Source organism: Vitis vinifera, chromosome 10, assembly GCF_030704535.1.
Source record: "Vitis vinifera cultivar Pinot Noir 40024 chromosome 10, ASM3070453v1".
NCBI lineage: Eukaryota > Viridiplantae > Streptophyta > Magnoliopsida > Vitales > Vitaceae > Vitis > Vitis vinifera.
This window is the reverse complement of record NC_081814.1, coordinates 372,202-390,155: the sequence shown is the minus strand read 5'-3', so window position 1 is coordinate 390,155 and position 17,954 is coordinate 372,202. Positions and strand designations below refer to the sequence as shown.

The window sequence follows — 17,954 nt, the reverse complement described above, 5'->3', positions numbered from 1 at the left end:
ACTGAAAAATAGAGTAAAACCCCAACAACCCTGAGCACAAGTTTTCTGCAAAATAGTAAACTGAAACCACCTGTTATTTATGCCAGCAATCTGAAATCTGTATTTGCTAGGGTAAACAACTAGCACAGGAATCATGAGGCTTTTACTAGTCGCAAGTGCCCTAGTTTTTCTTGGTTGTGGTGAGCTTGGAAACCTGGGAAGGTACACAAGTTCATAGTGGTGCATGAACACAGGGACCTTGGTTTTTTGGTTAAGTAATTCAGGTTCAGTTGGGGAGTTGGAGATGCTACCTTCTTAAGGCAATCACCTCTTATTTCAAAATATAGCTCCATCTCTAAAGCCCTTTGAAAGCATGCCTCTGTGACCTGTTTGCTAGATTCAGATCAAGGATCATAGCCAAATTTGAAGATGAATTCCATAAACAGCAGCTTTTGCAGACTAGATACCATGGGCTAGTTTATATATCCTCATGATATGCTTCTTGATGGGAAAGCCTCCAAATGCTGTGAATTTTTATGAGGAGATGTTTCTGTTGTCTTCTTTTCCCTTCTTTTCAGCTACCACTTTCTATTTCTTTACCCCACTTCAAACGAGGGCAAGTGGTTTTTTCTGTGTGGTAATGGGATACACCTGAAGATTTTAGGACGGAAAGCTTGGTAGCCATGAATCATGCAGATAACACAATCATGCACTGAACCCAGAAACACGGGAGTCCCAGGACATAAACCAATCCACTGCAGTATCAAATGTAAAGATTCAGTCTGAACGGGTTTTTTTTTTTTTTTTTCTTTGCATATGCTAGTTAACTTATTGCCATTTCTAGTGTGATGAGCCTATGGAGTGTTCATGATAAATGGTACTGGGTTCCATGGGGAGCATCTATGCAATTGACAGTGCCTCTGACAGCCACTAAATATCAAAAGCATCTCAGCTGGGTAACCATCATTGTCTGAGGATCCCGTTTCTCCTAGAACAATTTTATAATGAGCTATAGCTCTCTTGTTCTTGATTTTGCTTGCAGGGTTTCATCTTTTCCCTTTCATCATTCCTTAAAAGCCTTGGTGGATCTAGAGCTTCACAACTTTGTGCCTTGTTTGGAGGTGACTTCCACCTTGTTCTCACCAACTCAATTGAAGAATTGAACACATATACAGCAACTGAACATTTTCTAACACACAATTGAAGGATTGTAACACATAGAGCCAGATATCATCCACAGAAATTGCCATGGGATCACTTGAATAAACTTCACCAACAATAAAAAGGAACCCCACATGGGAGAATCAATTAGGAACACCACAACCTCATGCAGGAGCCCTAGAAAGAGAGTTGTTTTGCCTACTGTCTCGCCATTTGAGGAGTCATAGAATGAAGTCACAGATTCCGGCTAAATCTCACCTTTTATGGTGACAAGTTGCTGGTACCAGTCTCTCAATGGGTATCTATTCACCAAGACGTTTGTAACTAAATGGAACTAATTCATCAAAGTGGGAGTTCATCACAATAATTCAGAGATATAAATTAAAATAAAGATAGAGATCTGACTTATCAGATTTGTTGATGATCAACATTCATCTTAGCATAGGTAATTCAAGTTATATATACATCTTCCTGATCTAATTCCTCAAGCAGCTACAGCAGAGCACCCTCTTAAGATACACAGAACAGCATATCATTCACACCGAATCATCCTGGTTTTTTGACAATTTAACACAAAACCAGTATGGCTGAACAGGAGCACGAGACCAGTAATAGCATCAAGCAAAAATAAATATGAACATAGCAAAATGTACATGGTTAGAGAGTGTGCCTACATAGCCTCTGAAAATAGGGTTACAGAGGTTGTTTGCTTCATCTCTCTGAACCCTGTTTTGAATATTTGAACATAATTATAATCAATTGCTTCTAAGAATAAAATGATAAAACAATTATGACAAAAATAATCCAAAGCAAGAAGATCATTCTGCTCAGATCAGAAAAGTCATGTATGAGTGAACAATCGCTCACTTAAATCCAGATATCAGTCGTTTATATGTTGCTCGGTCAGGTTTAAGCCCCATCTTCAGCATTTCATCATGAAACTTCATAGCTTTTCTCAGTTCCCTTTCCCGACAGAGCCCACTCACCATAATTGTAAAACTCGTACTGCTCAACAAATTTTGACTTCTCATGCAATCAAACACTGAGACAGCATCTTCAATCCTCTTTTCCATGAAAAGGCCATTAAGAAGCACATTATAAGTTGCAACATCCAAGCTGCCCTTCACTTTCTTGATCTTTTCATGCAATGCAATAGATGAATCAATCTGTCTACTCCTGCAGTAATGCTCCACCAAAGCAGAACAGCAAAAGGAATCGGGCAAGAGCCCTTTCTCTATAGTTACATTCAGAAGATCATCAGCTTCTGTCCATCGACCATTTTTGCATAAAGAAGTTATAAATTTAGACAGCTTTGACCCACAAGGACTAAATCCTTTCCCAATAATTTCTCCCATTAATTTACTCACTTCTTGTGATGGATCTTCCTCACAAAGAACATTTACAAATGCATGATAACAACCATCCTTCACTGTAACACCACTTTCCAAAATCACAAGGTACACCCCAATAGCTTCTTTTACTCTTCCATCCTTAGCTAATGCCCTTAACATACACCCATAAGTAGCATTGTCTAATTCAATCTTCTCATTGCGAGCTCTCTTAAAGAACATTTGTGCTGCGTGTGTCTTCCCCAAATTGCATATCTTTTGGATAATTGAATCATATTCTGATAACAGAAGCTTTGGAAGCAATCCCTTCTCCACCATAGAACCCATTACAATTTGGATAACCTCATCATTTTCATATTTACAAGCACCATCAAGAATGGAGTTATAAGCACAAAAACCAGGGTCGAATTTTCTATTACACATCTCATTCAAGTAATGAAATGCCGCAGAGAAATTTCCTCTTTCACAGTAACAATCAATAACAAGCTTATAAATCAATGCATTACAAACAATACTCATATCTAATAATCGAACAACTCTCTCCAATTTTCCATTTTTACAAAGAATTAGTGCAATCCTAACGTAATCTGGCAAAACCCCATTACGAATCAAAGCACCGCAAACACACCAAGCCAATTTAATCTCATTCTCTCGCTGCAACGAATCTAGCAATGCATTGCAAGAGCGAACTGAAGGCACATAACCATGAATTGTGATTCTTCTAAATACCTCTAAGGCTTCAATAAATAAACCCTTACTGGAATAACACTCAAGAACAAAACCCAATACAGGAGATTCAGAATCTTTACCTCTACAAGCCTGAATAACTGAATCCACGAGCACGGATACTTTCTGGGTTTCAATTAAAGAATCTAGAATGCCTTTAGCTGGTTGGAAAAGGCCCGATTGGATTGAAATTCGGATGATTTGAGAGTGGGCAGCAAGGTCGGGTTGGAAGCCAAGATTGGTTCGGACCCAGTTGAAGAAAGATAAAGAGCTTTGAGGGTTTTTCTGGGTTTTGAGGAGGATTTGGTGAAAGAGAGATGGGGTTAGCTTGGAAGAGAGGTTGAAGTTGCGGAGAAGCGTGACCCAGTTGTGTCTCTGTAAGAGAATGGAGGAAATTTGGGAGATAAGCTGATTTTGCTTGATTTGGGCTCTCCAGTTGAGAGGAGTTGTAGATTTCGAAAATTGGTTGAAGGAAGTATTGGGTTTGGGAAGAGGCATTTGAGTTCAGTGACTTTGATGGTGCTCTTCTCCAACATCGCTGAACAGAGGAAATAGCTTTCTGCCCTTTGATTTTGGGGAATTGTTGGGCTTGTTGGAGTTCTGGCAGCCATGGGCATTGGGCACCCATTTTTAAAATTTATTAGGCTTCCTTTTTTCATTATTTTGATTTTTCTCTCTTTTTTTTTTAATTAATTAATATGTTTGTCTCTGTTTATTTTATTAGTTTTTCATTTGGTGTTTTATTTTTATTATTTTTTATTTTTATTTTTCTAACTTGACTGACATAAATCCGAGACTAATGTTAAATTTTTTTTAGTAAAAGATCTCAGTTGCTTAGGATGAACAAAGTTCACTAATATTTTTAGGTTCACCCAAATTTAATCCAAAAAGTAATCTAGAAAAAATGAATCACCTATATTATGTAGTAAATAATAAATAATGAAAAAGAGTGTTTCATATTTAGTAAAAATAATAATAATAATAATAATAATAGTGGTGGTGAAAATTAATCGATATAAAGGATTGTTATTTTGTCGGAATTAAAACAGGGCATGGACATCCCTAAATGATTCAATTTAAAATATGCAACAATTCTTATAAATAATTCTTTAAAAATTATTTTTAGAAAAATTGTGTTTAAGAATAAAATTTTATTTGAGAGCTTAAATATGAAAAAATAATTTTTATGCACCTACATAGAAATTATAATGCAAAAATTCTAAAGTATTTCCATAATTTCCATTTTTGTGTCAACATACTCTAAATTTAAAAACATGATAGATACGCTTATTCTAGAAAATTATAAATAAAAAAAAATCTTTGTTAGTCAAAATTTTGTCTAACTTGGTATTTAAACAAAAATATATATTTTTTAAGGACAATTTTGGAACGGAAGTTGAGATTTTTGGATTCAAACCCGGAATCAAGTTGAGATTTGGTATGGGAGATGGGCAGGAAAGGAATGGCAATTGGATGAATTTATCAGTTATAGTCACTCTGCCTCTGCCATGAATTTATCAGGATTACACAACCAGAGATTCGAGTCGGGCTGGTCTTTTGATTTCATCCCATTGAATTTTGACTTATTCATCATTGTCTTTGGTTCATATGGCTAGCAACTTGGAAGAAAAAAACTACCCATTACTTTTACTTTTAATCAAAGCCCATGAACAAGAAATCGAATCCCAATCCCTCCAAATCCATCATATCAACATAAATCTCATTCATCCCTATTTAGTGTCCTCATTTTCTCTTTATTTATTCAACTTCTCAATCATCTAAACTGCCCTTGTACAAATTCTCAGGCATCTACTATCTCCCCTGTCTCTGCTGCAGCAAGAATCAGCTCCGGTTGCATAGTTTCAGCTTCTGTGTAGTTCCCATCAATGGCGTTGGGCTGCCCCAGCGCCCTCAATGCCAAATGTGCAGCCTTCTGCCCCGATATCATCATAGCCCCAAAGGTAGGACCCTGAAAAATCAGCAAAGAAAATTAACCGCAAGGAAGCAATACAATCAGGGTAGTCAAGAGCTCCTCTGTTTGGTGGATGGGAAAACTATGGTGGAATTGGAAAGTTTTTTCAGAAATTACCATCCTTGGAGCCCCATCAATCTCTGCAACTTCCATGCCTGTAACGATCATTCCAGGCACAATCTCCCTGGTGAGCCTCACAATGGCGTCCTCTGCTGTGTTCATGTCAAGGGCCTTCATGCCGGGGACGCTGTCAATCATCCCAATGCTCTTCAGCCTCTTGACTCCTGTGGCTCCGAAGGGCCCGTCGTGGCCGCAAGAGCTCACCACCACCTTCGCCTCCATCACATTGGGGTCCATACAGGACTGTGTGTCGTGGTTCATTGAAACCAAAGCCCAGTTGGTGACTACGCCGGCCACCCTCTCTTCCTTCACAATCAAATCCTCAGCGGCCACGGCGTTGAAGAGCTTCACATTAGGCCTGGCCAAGAGCTTGCTCATGATGGTGGAAGTGAACAGAGCGGCATGCTTGATCACAACGTAGTTGTCCTGCTCATCATACTCGATGCCAAGCTCATCAAGGAAGTGATGAGCAGGCTTCCTCACCACCATGGCTGAGAACAGCTGGCCCCCGAGCCACGCGCCGCCGCCGGGACTGACGGACTGCTCGATTATCGCCACACGGATTGACGGGTTCTTGCTGAGCTCGTACGCGCACGAGAGCCCCGCGGAGCCGGCTCCGACGATGACGACGTCGGTGTCGGCGTAGGTGATCATGTCCATCATGTAACGGCGAGTCATCTCGCGCGCAACGATGGACTCCTTGATGGGTTCGAACTTGAAGCTCTGAAGATCGTATGGAGAGACGGAGGACATGGAAATTGTGGGGCTTTGGTGGGAGACCTTGATGGGAAGGACACGATAGGAGATGGGAGAGCCATGGAAGGAGGACTTGTTGTCGAAGAAAGCTGGTTTTGGGTTGGAAGAAAGAGAAGTGAGAGTGGTAGCCATGGACGCCATTGATGATATGGGCTATGAAGACGGATAAGAGTGATGGGTGTTGAGTGGGCAGAGAGCAGGGTATTTAAGCATGGATTTGGAGGAGAGGGATGGGAAAATATCTGAAATAAAGATCTTCAAAAAGAGTGGAACTTGAAGAGAGATAGAATTTGAACGGTTCACAATGCATGGATTTGTATTTCTATCTACAGTTTCTTACTTTTGTGGGTTGATGAGTTGTTGATATTTGATTTTGAGGTGGAGGCCACAACCCCATCACAGTTGTGATTCAATTCAGCATTTAAGACCATTCCCCTAACCAGTTTCTATCTTTGATTTTATTAATTTACATGCATTTATCTAATGGTACGGACTATGTCTTCCATGGCCATGGGTAGCATGGAATTTCACATCTTTTAAGCATAAAAATTAGGATCAAATCCCTATCATACAACTTAAATTTGAAGATGCATATACAATAATAAAGACAATAATGCCTTCCCGACCCAATCCAACAAATGTTTCCACCCCATTTTATTATCATTCATGTCATCAAAAGTCACATTGATATCTCTTGGAATGCAATTTGGTTTTCATAGAAAGCAACATGTCATGGGCTAAAAATCAAAGGTGAAAGTAACCATTCACGATAAAAGGAAAGGCAGTTACAACTTACAAGATGAGGCATGGCTCAACTCTGATATTTTATGTCATCTACTGAACCACAGCTTTGCCTTCCTAAAATATGTCCTTCACCTTCGCCTCATCCCCTTGATCAGTTTGAAAAATCGTTAGAGTTTTGGTATAATTGGGTACATCATTAGGGCTTTGCCATAATTTGGTACACTTCACTAACTACACTAAATTTCAAAGCCACCTGAGTTTAGTCAAATTTTAAACTTTTTCCAATTGAATTAACATATCGCCATCTTTATTAATATTAAGTAAAGAGGTTATTGGTAAAGAATATTTATTTTTATTTATTATTTTAAGTTATTTTTAAGTGTTTAATAACTTAAATTAAATCATTAAATTATTTCTCCCAATTCATCTATGTTTGTCTCTAGGAAGCCAGAGTTTGCTATAGGCCTCATTGGGCAAAAAAATTAAGGAGAAAAATAAGGACAACCAATGGGATTTGAACCCATGCCCTTTCGAAGCAAAGCCTAAATTTGGCGCATTAGACCAGTGGATCAGACTAATCAAATATTGGGACAAAAAAAAACAAAAAAGGCAAAAACTATAAAGGAATCCAAATTCCCATGGGTCACAAGCGATTAATGACAGCTGTGGGATTTGAACCCACGCCCTTTCGGACCAGAGCCTAAATCTGGCGCCTTAGACCACTCGGCCAAACTGTCAGGATGGACAAAGTTCTACTTACAAATGTTATAAATATAAGTTTAATATGAAAGTACGTAGACTGAGATTGAAGATCCAGCATGGCATTCCCATGTACCACCGACACCTTTAGCACGTGACCGACGCCTTCACTACATGTGAGTCTGTGACCTCATCATATCATAATACAAAACAGTCTCTCGAGTTTTGACTTTTATTTTCTTTGAATACCACCCCCCACCCCACTTGCCTCCTCCATGACCTAAAATACCATTAGATTTGATCACATAAGCCTTGGATTAAGATAACGTGAAATCCAATCTTTAAAGAGGTGGTCTTTTTGAAAATCTTTAAAAATAGGATGGTTTTGTCTAGGAATTCATTTTTTAAATAAATACATTTTATTTAAAGAATAATTTTAATCTTTAAGATTTTAAAATACGTTAATCCGATTAAAAGAAATTAAAAGAAATTTGTCGCGAATGTGTGTATATATATATAACATATCACAATTACTCATTTGAATCATCAACACAATCAAGGAAAGGGAAGGTAAATAACCCACCTTACACAAAATATCTTTTTGTTTCTTAATCAAGGGAAAGGGAAGGTAAAAGTTTTTCACAGCTACCATTCAAGAAAATTGCTCAGGAAAAAAAACGTATATGCCTTTCTGTATTACTGTACTTGATACCAGGTCTCTGCCAGTGCCATCACAATCAGTCGATGAATGAGAACTCCCCACTTATTCAATTGGGTGGACGGTGGACCACTATCAGCTCTCTCCTCCATCACTCTCTTCACCGATCACCACCACCCACACGGCATGTGCAGCCTTCAAGCCAATGTTTGCTGGGTCATTGGCAGCGAGGCTCAACCAACCACACTCTTTTCTTTAATCCTTTTCATTCTCTTGGACACTGATTTAGCATATTGGTCATGGCTATTACCAAGAAAGCTCGCTTTCTGTGCTTCCACTAGGAGTTAATCTTTGTTTAATGCCACTGATTATGCGTTTGTCACACAAAAGCAAAACAAACAAGTAGAGAAGATCAAAAGTGGTAAAGAAAACAAGTATCAGGAACCCATTAACAGTTCTTTTTTTTTTTCCTAATGCATATATGCAGTCAATTCTCAATTATTTTGAGCTTGTCTTTTCTGGAAGTTCACAATAACCCAACCCGAGACCCGACCCGCAAATACAGTTGTCAAGGCCAAGAACTTTCGATTATTCTATAACCAATCAAATCACACTCATGTTCTTGTGTGCCAACATGTGACCCCACTTCCATTTTTATTTCTTTTGTTGTGAGGCTCATTACAGGCCATGGCAGCCTGGATTTTTCAGTGTTTGCCTTCTGGGTTCTCTAGTTTTTGGATGGTTTAGGTGGGTAAGATTGTACATAGAGCAGATCAAAGCTTCTTTTGAAAAGGAGTGATTATCTTCTTCTCAAAGATCCACCATTGGCAACCCAAAATGGAGTTGCAGGCTTCTCCAGTGCCTATTCTTCTCTGCATTGCAGCTCTCATGGCTGCCTCTTGCCCTCCATCCCAAGCAGAAGGTCAGTCAAAGAGCTCGTTTGAAGATAGTTTTGATATAATGTGGTCCGAGGACCATTTCAAAACGTCTGAAGATGGGCAGATCTGGTACCTCTCCTTGGACAAAGAAACAGGTATGCAATGCATGCTTTTCCCTCTTGATTTCTCCCATTCCTTTCCATTTATTTGCAAGGTTTTCCAACTTCTTCCATCAGGTTGTGGGTTTCAGACAAAACAAAGATACAGATTCGGGTGGTTCAGCATGAAGCTCAAGCTGGTCGGCGGTGACTCTGCCGGCGTGGTCACAGCTTATTATGTAAGCCCCCTGACCTCTCTTTTTGAAGCTTTTTCTGAAATATATATATATATATATATATATATATCAAGAGTATCATATGAGTAAGGTGCTGAAAGGGAAAAATAATGGGCAGATGTGCTCAGAAAATGGAGCAGGGCCAGAGAGGGATGAGCTAGACATAGAGTTTTTGGGGAACAGAAGTGGAGAACCTTATCTCATTCAGACAAATGTATATAAGAATGGCACTGGAGGCCGTGAGATGAGGCACATGCTTTGGTTCGACCCCACTGAGGAGTTTCATTCATACTCCATCCTTTGGAATAACGAGCAGATTTTGTAAGTTCCACTCTTTATTCTTAACTCTTTTTTCAAGCAATATCGTTTCCTCCTAATGTTGTGTTAATAATATGTACCTACTCATTAGTCATATTTTGCTCTAATGTGTAATGTGTAATGTGTTGTTACAACTTAGAAATTAGAATACACCAACCATACATCTTCTTTCGGCTGAAAATCAATTGATTGTCCATAAACAAGTCATTACTATTTTCTTTTATTTCTGAGGAAAAATATTGTTACAATCCTTCATCCAATAACCATTGATTAAACCTAATCATGTCATCAAAAAATATATTCATCATTAGATGGACATGCCTATACTCTTTAGGCAAGCACAACATCAAATCCCAGGCTAACAAAATCCTCCACTTAGTCCTTGAGTTTTCAAGTAATGGTCGAAGCTTCTTTCCCACAAACTTGAAACCTAATCACTTCATTTGAAAATCTATTCACCGTTAGTCAAATGACTATGCCCCTTTGAGATCACACCAAATCCCAAGGCAAATACAACATAAAATCCTAGGGCTAACAGGCAACCTCTGACTCGTTTGTTTTTTTCTTTCAAGTAATAGTTGGGTTTTGCAGCTACAATATTATTAACTGATTGTATGTAGTAAGTTCCACTTAAATGAATGGGGATCATTCAATTCTAAATCTAAGGGCATCTAAAAACAATGATGTAAAATAGAGTATAATTAAGAAGAATATGGGATGATGATGATTCTTGGGTACTAACACTGAGACATTAATTTAACAGGTTCGTTGTGGATAGAGTTCCAATCAGGGTATACAAAAACAATGGGAAAGCAAACAACTTCTTCCCCAATGAGAAGCCCATGTACCTGTTCTCCAGTATATGGAATGCAGATGACTGGGCCACAAGAGGTGGGATGGAGAAGACAGATTGGAAGAAGGCCCCATTCGTATCCTCTTACAAGGACTTCAGTGTTGATGGGTGCCAGTGGGAGGATCCATACCCTGCATGTGTCTCCACCACGACTCAAAACTGGTGGGATCAGTATGAAGCTTGGCACCTCTCTGATTCCCAGAAGATGGATTTCGCTTGGGTGGAGAGGAACCTTGTCATTTATGACTATTGCAAGGACACAGAAAGATACCCTCAAATGCTAGAGGAGTGTTCATTGAGTCCATGGGATTAATGAACTATAAACGGACACATATTCCAACAACCCCCTTCTTTTTTTTATGTGGATTAGATATAAAATGGTGTATTTTTTATTTTATGTTATTAATGTATTGGGATATTGGGAATTTAATTCTATTTATTTAATTATTGAATTCTAAAGTATGGAGCTCTGCGGCAGTGGGTGGGAGAAGAGATTTTTGGTTTTAAAAAGAAGGTATTAATCATTTAACTGAGATGAGTGATTGGTGATTCAATCCAAATGGAAACCCTGGCTAACTAGGAGCTTAAAGTTTTGTTATTTTTAAATAAAATTGGAAATTGGATGTTTTTATCATTTCTATAAGCATGGGAAAAAGAACTTAAGGGATTTGAAGAAAATAGATGTGGAGTTGGACCGTCAATCTTTATTTTTATTTAATACAATAGATGATATTGGTTCCTATAAAGGAATTAAAGAACATGATTTATATTATATTTCAAATTCTAATAATATAAACTTATTTAAAAAAAAAAAATCGGAATTTTGTTTAATCCTGATATACATGAGCAAGTTTTACTAATCGGATGCGTATGTATGTAATATAATTCTATTCATTAAGGAATCATAGGATTTAGTAGGTGGGCCGAGTTTCTATATCCAACTCCAATTCTAACCGTATTGGGCTCTCGAACCCTACTTAGGGCTCTGCAACTGAAAAAGGGGAAATCCAGAAGACGAAGAATGGTGTGCGACAAGTGTAAGCTTCTAAATTCTCCTCGATCCTTCGTTTTCTATGTTTCAATTCCCTTGAAGGTCAAAGCTTTGATTTTGGGTCATGGGTTTCAGGTGAGAAGAAGCTTTCGAAGGTGATAGTGCCGGACAAGTGGAAGGAAGGAGCCAGCAACACTACCGAAGGCGGTGGTCGCAAAATCAACGAGAACAAGCTCCTCTCCAAGAAGAACCGGTAATTTTTCAATTGCCCGTATTTTCTTTGCCCTCAATTTTGTTGCTTGATTCATCTATGGGTTGTTCTACGGTTTTTCGACCAACATAGTTTTAGGGTTGTGCAGTGAAACATTCGTGGTAATAATGATAATAATCAAATATGATATTGCTACTAGTCTAGAATAGTAGAATTTGAGGATATGCATTGGTAATGTCTTCGGTGTGCTGCAGGAATTATTAAGGTGGTTTGAATTGCATGGGGGGCTCTTTCAATCTTTTTCTATTTGATTTTTGTTGAGGGCTTGATACTTACTCTTTAGTTGATTGATAATCTAGGCACGAGGGTCATGTTATGTTTGATTATTGATAATTATTGGGGTCATTGATTCTAGACAAGGTTATGATTGCCCATGTTTGCTTATCTCTATGTTCCTTTCACTGGATGGATGGATGGATGGATGGAAGGGAAGTGAGATTGATAGGGGTCTAATGGGGATGGAGAAAGCAAGGGCATGGAACTAGAGGAATGTGATTTAATGGGCTAAGATCATGCCTAGGACATCTTTGCTATTTGGTGTTTGAACTCTGAAGATAGGAGGGTTAGATAAGTGTAACACATAAGATCCCGGAATTGCATGGGAAGGGGGGTGGATTGGTGAAAAATGGTGGTAGATTGATGGAATGACTGATTGGAAATAACACTTCCTGTGCACTATGGTGTGCCACCTTTTGATTGGCACTGTCAATAATATTTCTGGAACTGAACAAATGAAAAAAAGATGGAGGAAAATAGAAAAGGGCTAGACTCATAGCTTTGTCTCCAGGCAGCAATTAGCATGAAACTCATTAAGAAAAGATGTTGAAATAGGCTTTATTGACCTGCTAAGAAGAGCATAAACTTGATAGAGAGGCCACTTCTTTTTTGAGAATTAGAACTACTTGCTTATAATTTGATGGAATGCTGGAATTATCAGAAGGTATTTCTAAAATACATGCCTCCATCTAAACGAATTATCTTTCATGTTTTCTTGTCCCTCTCTAAATCTCATGTTCATTGTATTGGTTGGTTCAGGTGGTACTTGAATATTGCTCCCCCCTTCCCTCTCCCCTGTCTCTCACTCTCTCTCTATCTCTCACTTTTGCTGCAAAATCTTTAGGATTCAAAGTGAATGTATCAAATTTTATCAACTATCAGAAGTCAGAAACTTGTAATGAGTTTTTGCCAAACATAAGAACTAATTATTTTTGAAGGTTTGAATGCATGCCAAAAAGATTATGATCTTGATGAGTAGGGATCTTGATGCTGCTATTTAATTTTTTTTCTTTTTTATATTTTCGGGAGTAAATCCTAGACGTATCCAAACACTCTAGGAGCAAATCCTGGACGTGGTCAAACACTGTCCAACTTAAAAAGCCACTGGGTTAGATTTGTTGGTTGCTAGAGTCTCACAAATGTTATTTAACGGCAGTTGTTAACAGGAAAATTGTTTGTTCAAACTTCATTGATTGGTTGGATTCATTTTGAGGAGGGGAGTAGTTTTTTGTTCTCCCTTTCCTTTTACAGGCACCTTTTGACAACCATTGCATATATCATGTGTAATTTGGTGCACCCCTTTTTGGTGCTTTTTAATACTATTTTTATTTACTTACCAAAAAAAAAAAGAAATTGTTGTTCTACAATGGCTGATAGCTTGAGTTCAAAGACCTTGACATTAGTTTTCCTCTGTCACCAACTGAACTGATTGGCCCAGTCTGATTCAGTAACAGTATAATACCATAACAAATACATCATCAGTGGGACTTTTTGGAGAAATGTTTCTTATACAGAAACTAGAGATGTATGTTGTGCCTGACAAAAAGGATGCACAACCTAAGTGCATAAGCACAAAAGGATCATCAAAGGAAGGAAAACAACAAAGGCAAAAGGCCCCCATACCAATCTAACCCTCACATAAGCTATTGATGAAACCTAAGGAGAGTCGTTATCAAATCCTATAAAACCCTGTGACCTAGTAAACAAAGATCTAATAAAGAAATTTCTGATCTCTAAATCCAAATGCTGTCACCTTGATGATTTGAAAAAAGAGTAATGTTAGGACACCTATTTCTTAGAAAGGATGAAGGGCATTGCATTAGGCTGCAGCCAGCATAGAACTTGCCAAGCACTCATGCCCTTTTAAACATGAATCTAGAAAAACTTAGCTGTAGATTAAGCAAATGGGAAAAGAGATTCATGTTGCTGGCTGTAATAGATGGAGAAGGATTTGACAAAGTAAGAATTATATTTTGAAATACATGTGAGTTTTTGGGCCATAGCATGTTGACTTACAGAGGAATAAAAACTGCATGCGAATAGTATCCTTGTTGACTAAGACATCGAGATTGTAAACAAAGTCAAAAATATTATTCTTCACTGCTGGCCATGTTTGTTTACTTTATTGTTGATGTCAAAACTCTACAGTACACCACAGTAGAGTAGAGTAATAAAACTTAAAACCACCTTATCATATTTGAGCAGTAATTGTTTTGTTGCTTGGTAGGTTCCATTACTGCTGCCATAAATATAGGTATTGATGATATTAACTCATATTATCAGGAATATGTCTAATAACATTAATTTTTAAAATAAATTATTTCATTTGTTTTCCATTCCTTAGTGGATCATAGGATTAATAAAAATATGAGAATATACGGTGGGAGGCAAGCTATCTAAGCTATGGTTATGTTTGATCATATTCCTGGATCGACTTGGCCATTTTAACCATTCCCTTGACTGATGTTTTCCAAGTTGCCTGGTTATAGTTTGCAATCTTTGTTACACATTTATCCAGAAGTTGATTTTCTTTTTTGGCAGATGGACTCCTTATGGGACAACCAAATGCATCATTTGCAAGCAGCAAGTACACCAGGATGCCAAGTACTGTCACACCTGTGCCTACACAAAAGGTAACATTATTTCGATGGCTATATACCATGCTTGCTAGTTCTATTTTAATTTTAACAGCATGTTCTTGAAGCACTGTTGTTGTGCAGGAGTGTGTGCAATGTGTGGGAAGCAAGTGCTGGACACCAAGTTGTATAAACAAAGCAATGTATAATACGAAGCAGATACTAGTTGGTGTTCTATGCTCAACATTGGCCTTTTTCTCAAGCTTTGGTCTCTATCATTAAGTTAGAGCTTACCTAATTTGTAATTGAGGCTTCAAAAGGTCACAAACAATCACTAATTTGCATTTTTCCCATTATAATCATGGTAGTGTCATGAAATTCTACTCGTGTAATCTAATATTGCAAGTTGCAACTTGTCAGTCTATGTGGCCTATAGTCTTCATCTGGCTCCTTTTTCATTAGCCTCTTCAGCAATTCCATTGGTTTTAGAATGCCTTGTCGACTGAAACTCATTCTGTTATCCAGACTAGCACCTGGTTGGTTTCTATGGATCAGAATTCAAGGTTGTGTTTGAAAAGTTTTATTGAAAAAATAAATAAATTTGACAAACAGTTTTGAAAATAAGTTTTGCAGGTTTTCAGTCTTTTTATTTAGTGTTCTTAACAATAATTGAAAATGTGAAACATTTTAAAACCTTTTGTATTATATATATATATATATAATCCACCCCCCTTCCCTTTTTAAGTTTTAAGGTGGACAGATCCTACAAAGAGAGAGTTGAATGTTTGGTCTGTTTGTTGGGGCATGGGTCCGCCCACATTCACTTGTTCTCCTGCCTTACTTTATCGTAATCAGCAGTGTAAGGATAAGATTCGGTTACTGAATTATTGCTTGATGAGAATTTTAAATTAAGTGGAGCTAAATACCATGTTTCTTTTATCCGATTGAAGCTGCTCCAGAGGTCTGACTTTGTCCCAAATCCCCATCTTTGCTTTTCTAAATTCGAAGTCTGGAACTCCAGGTTTCGCACTTGAGAGTACTATTATCAAACGCATGATCCAAGTCATTGATTACATGGATGTGGTTGGTTGAGAGTATATTTGATATTTCAAGCGCCTAGGATTAGTTGGGTCTCCAAATATAGTTTTTAGGAATCATTCTTTTTAAATTATTTTCAATAATAAAGTTTCAAATATAATTTTTCTTTTTCCAGAAAGATATAAAATTTCTTGAAGCTTTCTTTATATTTTCGATCATTGTTAAGAACATTTTATCAAAATATTTCTAAATACATCTGAAAAACAAGTTATTTTCATAACAATTTTTTTGTAAAATAACTTTTGTCTAATATATTTTTTAGACTTAGAAAATTATTCTGTTCTATTCCAAAATATTTTACCACGTACAGTCCCTTTCACCAGCATCACTTTCAAACTTAAGAGAGGATAAAATAAAAGCAGGTTCCCTATTCTTTGTTTGTTTCTGTGGAAAAAAAAAAGGCTTCTGCTGAAAATGCCATGAGCTATAGCGACAGCATCTGCTCCGATCCAACTTTCTTTGCAAGCTGGAGAGACAAAAAAAAAACTCCCCAATAGAGTTGAAAAGCTGGAGATTTGAAGAATATTGCCATTAAAAAAGTCTAGGCTAATCAATCACATGGTGTCAAAGGATCAGCATGTTGATGTGTGATGCAACAGAAAAACAAATTCAAAGCTGGAGCCATTTCCATGGAAACAAACAGAAAGTAGAGGAAAAATTTTATACACTCGAGCTTGATTAACCATTTTTTTTCACCCACATGGAATCATGATGTTAGGTAAACAAACAGTGAAACTTGAAATATCAAACAGAGTAATAACATGAAGAGCAAATCTTCTCTCCTAAGAGGGATTGAAGAAAAAGTCGAGATCTTTCAAATTCCCAACCATCTGTAATCTTCCTCCAACTCTCCAATAAACCCTTGCTTTTGTAGAGAAAACCACCAAATTTTTTTTCCCAATATTCACTCACTGGTTGAGTATCTTGAATTCCAGTACTTCTCAATGTCCTCTGCTGTTCTCCCAGGGATCCTCCCAGCAATTAGAGCCCACCTGATCACGGTGATTTCAAACATAGACTTATTAGAAGACTGAAGACCCATTAGAAAAATAGGGGGGAAAGAAAAAAGAAGGAAAACAAAAAAAAGGGGCCCACCTCTCTCCAACCAGATTAAACATCCTAATGATCAGTGTTTCCTCGTCTTCAGAGAATTCAAGCTTAGCTTCTTGGCTGCTTTGCTCTGAAACAAACAGAAAATATCAGTAAAGAAACAAAGAGATGAAATTTTGAGCTTGAGAACATGCAGAATTAATAACTTATATATGCCTCTATCCACTGAAACAAACATTACAAGTATGTAGCAGAGAAACCCATGCAAAAACTCCACATAACAAACAAGCAAAACCTAAAGGGCATGAAATCCCATGGGGGTGAGGAAAGAGTAGAGAAATAGAGAGTAATATCAACTGTGTACCTTGAGAATCAACACAAGAAGTGTCATTAGAAGTAGAGTATTCTGAGTCAGCCATAAGAACTGAAGAGAACAAAGAGACCGCAGATTTAATTTCAAACTCACCTACCACGAGGGGAATTTAATGAAGAGAGCCTATCAGACTAAGAAGCTTGCTGTTGGGGCAATAGAGGGGCACTTTAAGTGTTAATATATTAGTTAGAAGGAGAGGAGACTGCAGAAAAGTGGTGCTCTAGAGAAGAATGGATGGTGGGTGAGAAAGTGAAGAATGGTAGTTGAGAAAAGTGAGCCATGTATTTTCTTTTTCTCCCTTCTTTTCACTGCTTTGATAGGTGGTTGAATCGGTTGGTCTGCAAATGACAAAATTATGCGGCCTAATACTCTTTCCATTATTGGATTGCTGCTTTCACTTCCCCTTCTTTTGTCATATTTGAGGAGTTAAAAGACATAAAAACTGATCAGAAAATTAAACAAAGGGCTTGGCCATAGAATTCTCAACCAAGTTGTTTAGTAGAGACAGTGAAACGAAGCGAAGGGATGTGGTCCAAGTTTATGGCTCCCCACAAGAATAAGAGGAAGACCCAACACTTTTCAGTTGTTATATAATAATAAGAAAAAGCCATGGCTGTCAATGATTCACCTAGAGATACTGCATTTTATGAACATTTTCGAAAAGTACAAGGAATTTGATGGTTTTGGGATGGAGGGGGGAAAAGGATTTTCAGTAACTTCTGCCTTTTCATGCTCCAGTATCCTATAGGGCCGGACAAAATTTTCAGTGAGC

General features: G+C 37.7%; 5 protein-coding genes and 1 non-coding gene across 6 annotated transcripts; 2 read left to right on the top strand and 4 right to left on the bottom strand.

Moving 5' to 3' along the window:
• Positions 1-1,752: 1,752 nt before the first annotated feature.
• On the bottom strand, positions 1,753-4,738 carry LOC100262439 (pentatricopeptide repeat-containing protein At4g21170). The gene has a single exon (XM_019222587.2). It carries the CDS (start codon positions 3,711-3,713, stop codon positions 2,004-2,006), a length of 1,710 nt encoding a protein of 569 aa, XP_019078132.1. The 5' UTR covers positions 3,714-4,738; the 3' UTR covers positions 1,753-2,003.
• A 97-nt stretch (positions 4,739-4,835) lies between these two features.
• THI1-2 (thiamine thiazole synthase 2, chloroplastic) lies at positions 4,836-6,239 on the bottom strand. The gene is made up of 2 exons (NM_001397831.1): positions 5,305-6,239; positions 4,836-5,184 (listed from the first exon to the last, which is right to left on the bottom strand). Exons 1-2 carry the CDS (start codon positions 6,202-6,204, stop codon positions 5,017-5,019), a joined length of 1,068 nt encoding a protein of 355 aa, NP_001384760.1. The 5' UTR covers positions 6,205-6,239; the 3' UTR covers positions 4,836-5,016.
• Positions 6,240-7,464: 1,225 nt separating this feature from the next.
• TRNAL-UAG (transfer RNA leucine (anticodon UAG)) lies at positions 7,465-7,544 on the bottom strand. Its single transcript has one exon. It is a non-coding gene; the product is annotated as a tRNA-Leu (tRNA).
• A 1,244-nt stretch (positions 7,545-8,788) lies between these two features.
• On the top strand, positions 8,789-11,009 carry LOC100257324 (probable xyloglucan endotransglucosylase/hydrolase protein 8). The gene is made up of 4 exons (XM_002264959.5): positions 8,789-9,197; positions 9,279-9,379; positions 9,495-9,697; positions 10,458-11,009. The coding sequence occupies exons 1-4, from the start codon at positions 9,002-9,004 to the stop codon at positions 10,858-10,860; spliced, it is 903 nt and encodes a 300-aa protein (XP_002264995.1). The 5' UTR covers positions 8,789-9,001; the 3' UTR covers positions 10,861-11,009.
• A 31-nt stretch (positions 11,010-11,040) lies between these two features.
• On the top strand, positions 11,041-15,083 carry LOC100260561 (uncharacterized). The gene is made up of 4 exons (XM_002267503.4): positions 11,041-11,584; positions 11,674-11,791; positions 14,627-14,718; positions 14,806-15,083. Exons 1-4 carry the CDS (start codon positions 11,569-11,571, stop codon positions 14,868-14,870), a joined length of 291 nt encoding a protein of 96 aa, XP_002267539.1. The 5' UTR covers positions 11,041-11,568; the 3' UTR covers positions 14,871-15,083.
• A 1,306-nt stretch (positions 15,084-16,389) lies between these two features.
• LOC100255488 (MYB-like transcription factor ETC1) lies at positions 16,390-17,450 on the bottom strand. Its single transcript, XM_002267633.4, has 3 exons — positions 17,174-17,450; positions 16,855-16,939; positions 16,390-16,751 (listed from the first exon to the last, which is right to left on the bottom strand). Exons 1-3 carry the CDS (start codon positions 17,226-17,228, stop codon positions 16,664-16,666), a joined length of 228 nt encoding a protein of 75 aa, XP_002267669.1. The 5' UTR covers positions 17,229-17,450; the 3' UTR covers positions 16,390-16,663.
• Between the last annotated feature and the right edge of the window lie 504 nt (positions 17,451-17,954).

Coding starts and splice junctions, on each gene's coding strand:
- LOC100262439 (XM_019222587.2), bottom strand. CDS start 3,713: ATGCCTCTTCCCAAACCCAATACTTCCTTCAACCAATTTTCGAAATCT.
- THI1-2 (NM_001397831.1), bottom strand. CDS start 6,204: ATGGCGTCCATGGCTACCACTCTCACTTCTCTTTCTTCCAACCCAAAA. Junction 5,185..5,304: donor TTGATGGGGCTCCAAGGATG/GTAATTTCTGAA, acceptor CTGATTTTTCAG/GGTCCTACCTTTGGGGCTAT.
- LOC100257324 (XM_002264959.5), top strand. CDS start 9,002: ATGGAGTTGCAGGCTTCTCCAGTGCCTATTCTTCTCTGCATTGCAGCT. Junction 9,198..9,278: donor CTCCTTGGACAAAGAAACAG/GTATGCAATGCA, acceptor TTCTTCCATCAG/GTTGTGGGTTTCAGACAAAA. Junction 9,698..10,457: donor TGGAATAACGAGCAGATTTT/GTAAGTTCCACT, acceptor TTAATTTAACAG/GTTCGTTGTGGATAGAGTTC.
- LOC100260561 (XM_002267503.4), top strand. Junction 11,792..14,626: donor CTCCTCTCCAAGAAGAACCG/GTAATTTTTCAA, acceptor CTTTTTTGGCAG/ATGGACTCCTTATGGGACAA. Junction 14,719..14,805: donor CACCTGTGCCTACACAAAAG/GTAACATTATTT, acceptor GTTGTTGTGCAG/GAGTGTGTGCAATGTGTGGG.
- LOC100255488 (XM_002267633.4), bottom strand. CDS start 17,228: ATGGCTGACTCAGAATACTCTACTTCTAATGACACTTCTTGTGTTGAT. Junction 16,940..17,173: donor TTCTTGTGTTGATTCTCAAG/GTACACAGTTGA, acceptor TGTTTGTTTCAG/AGCAAAGCAGCCAAGAAGCT. Junction 16,752..16,854: donor TTTAATCTGGTTGGAGAGAG/GTGGGCCCCTTT, acceptor CACCGTGATCAG/GTGGGCTCTAATTGCTGGGA.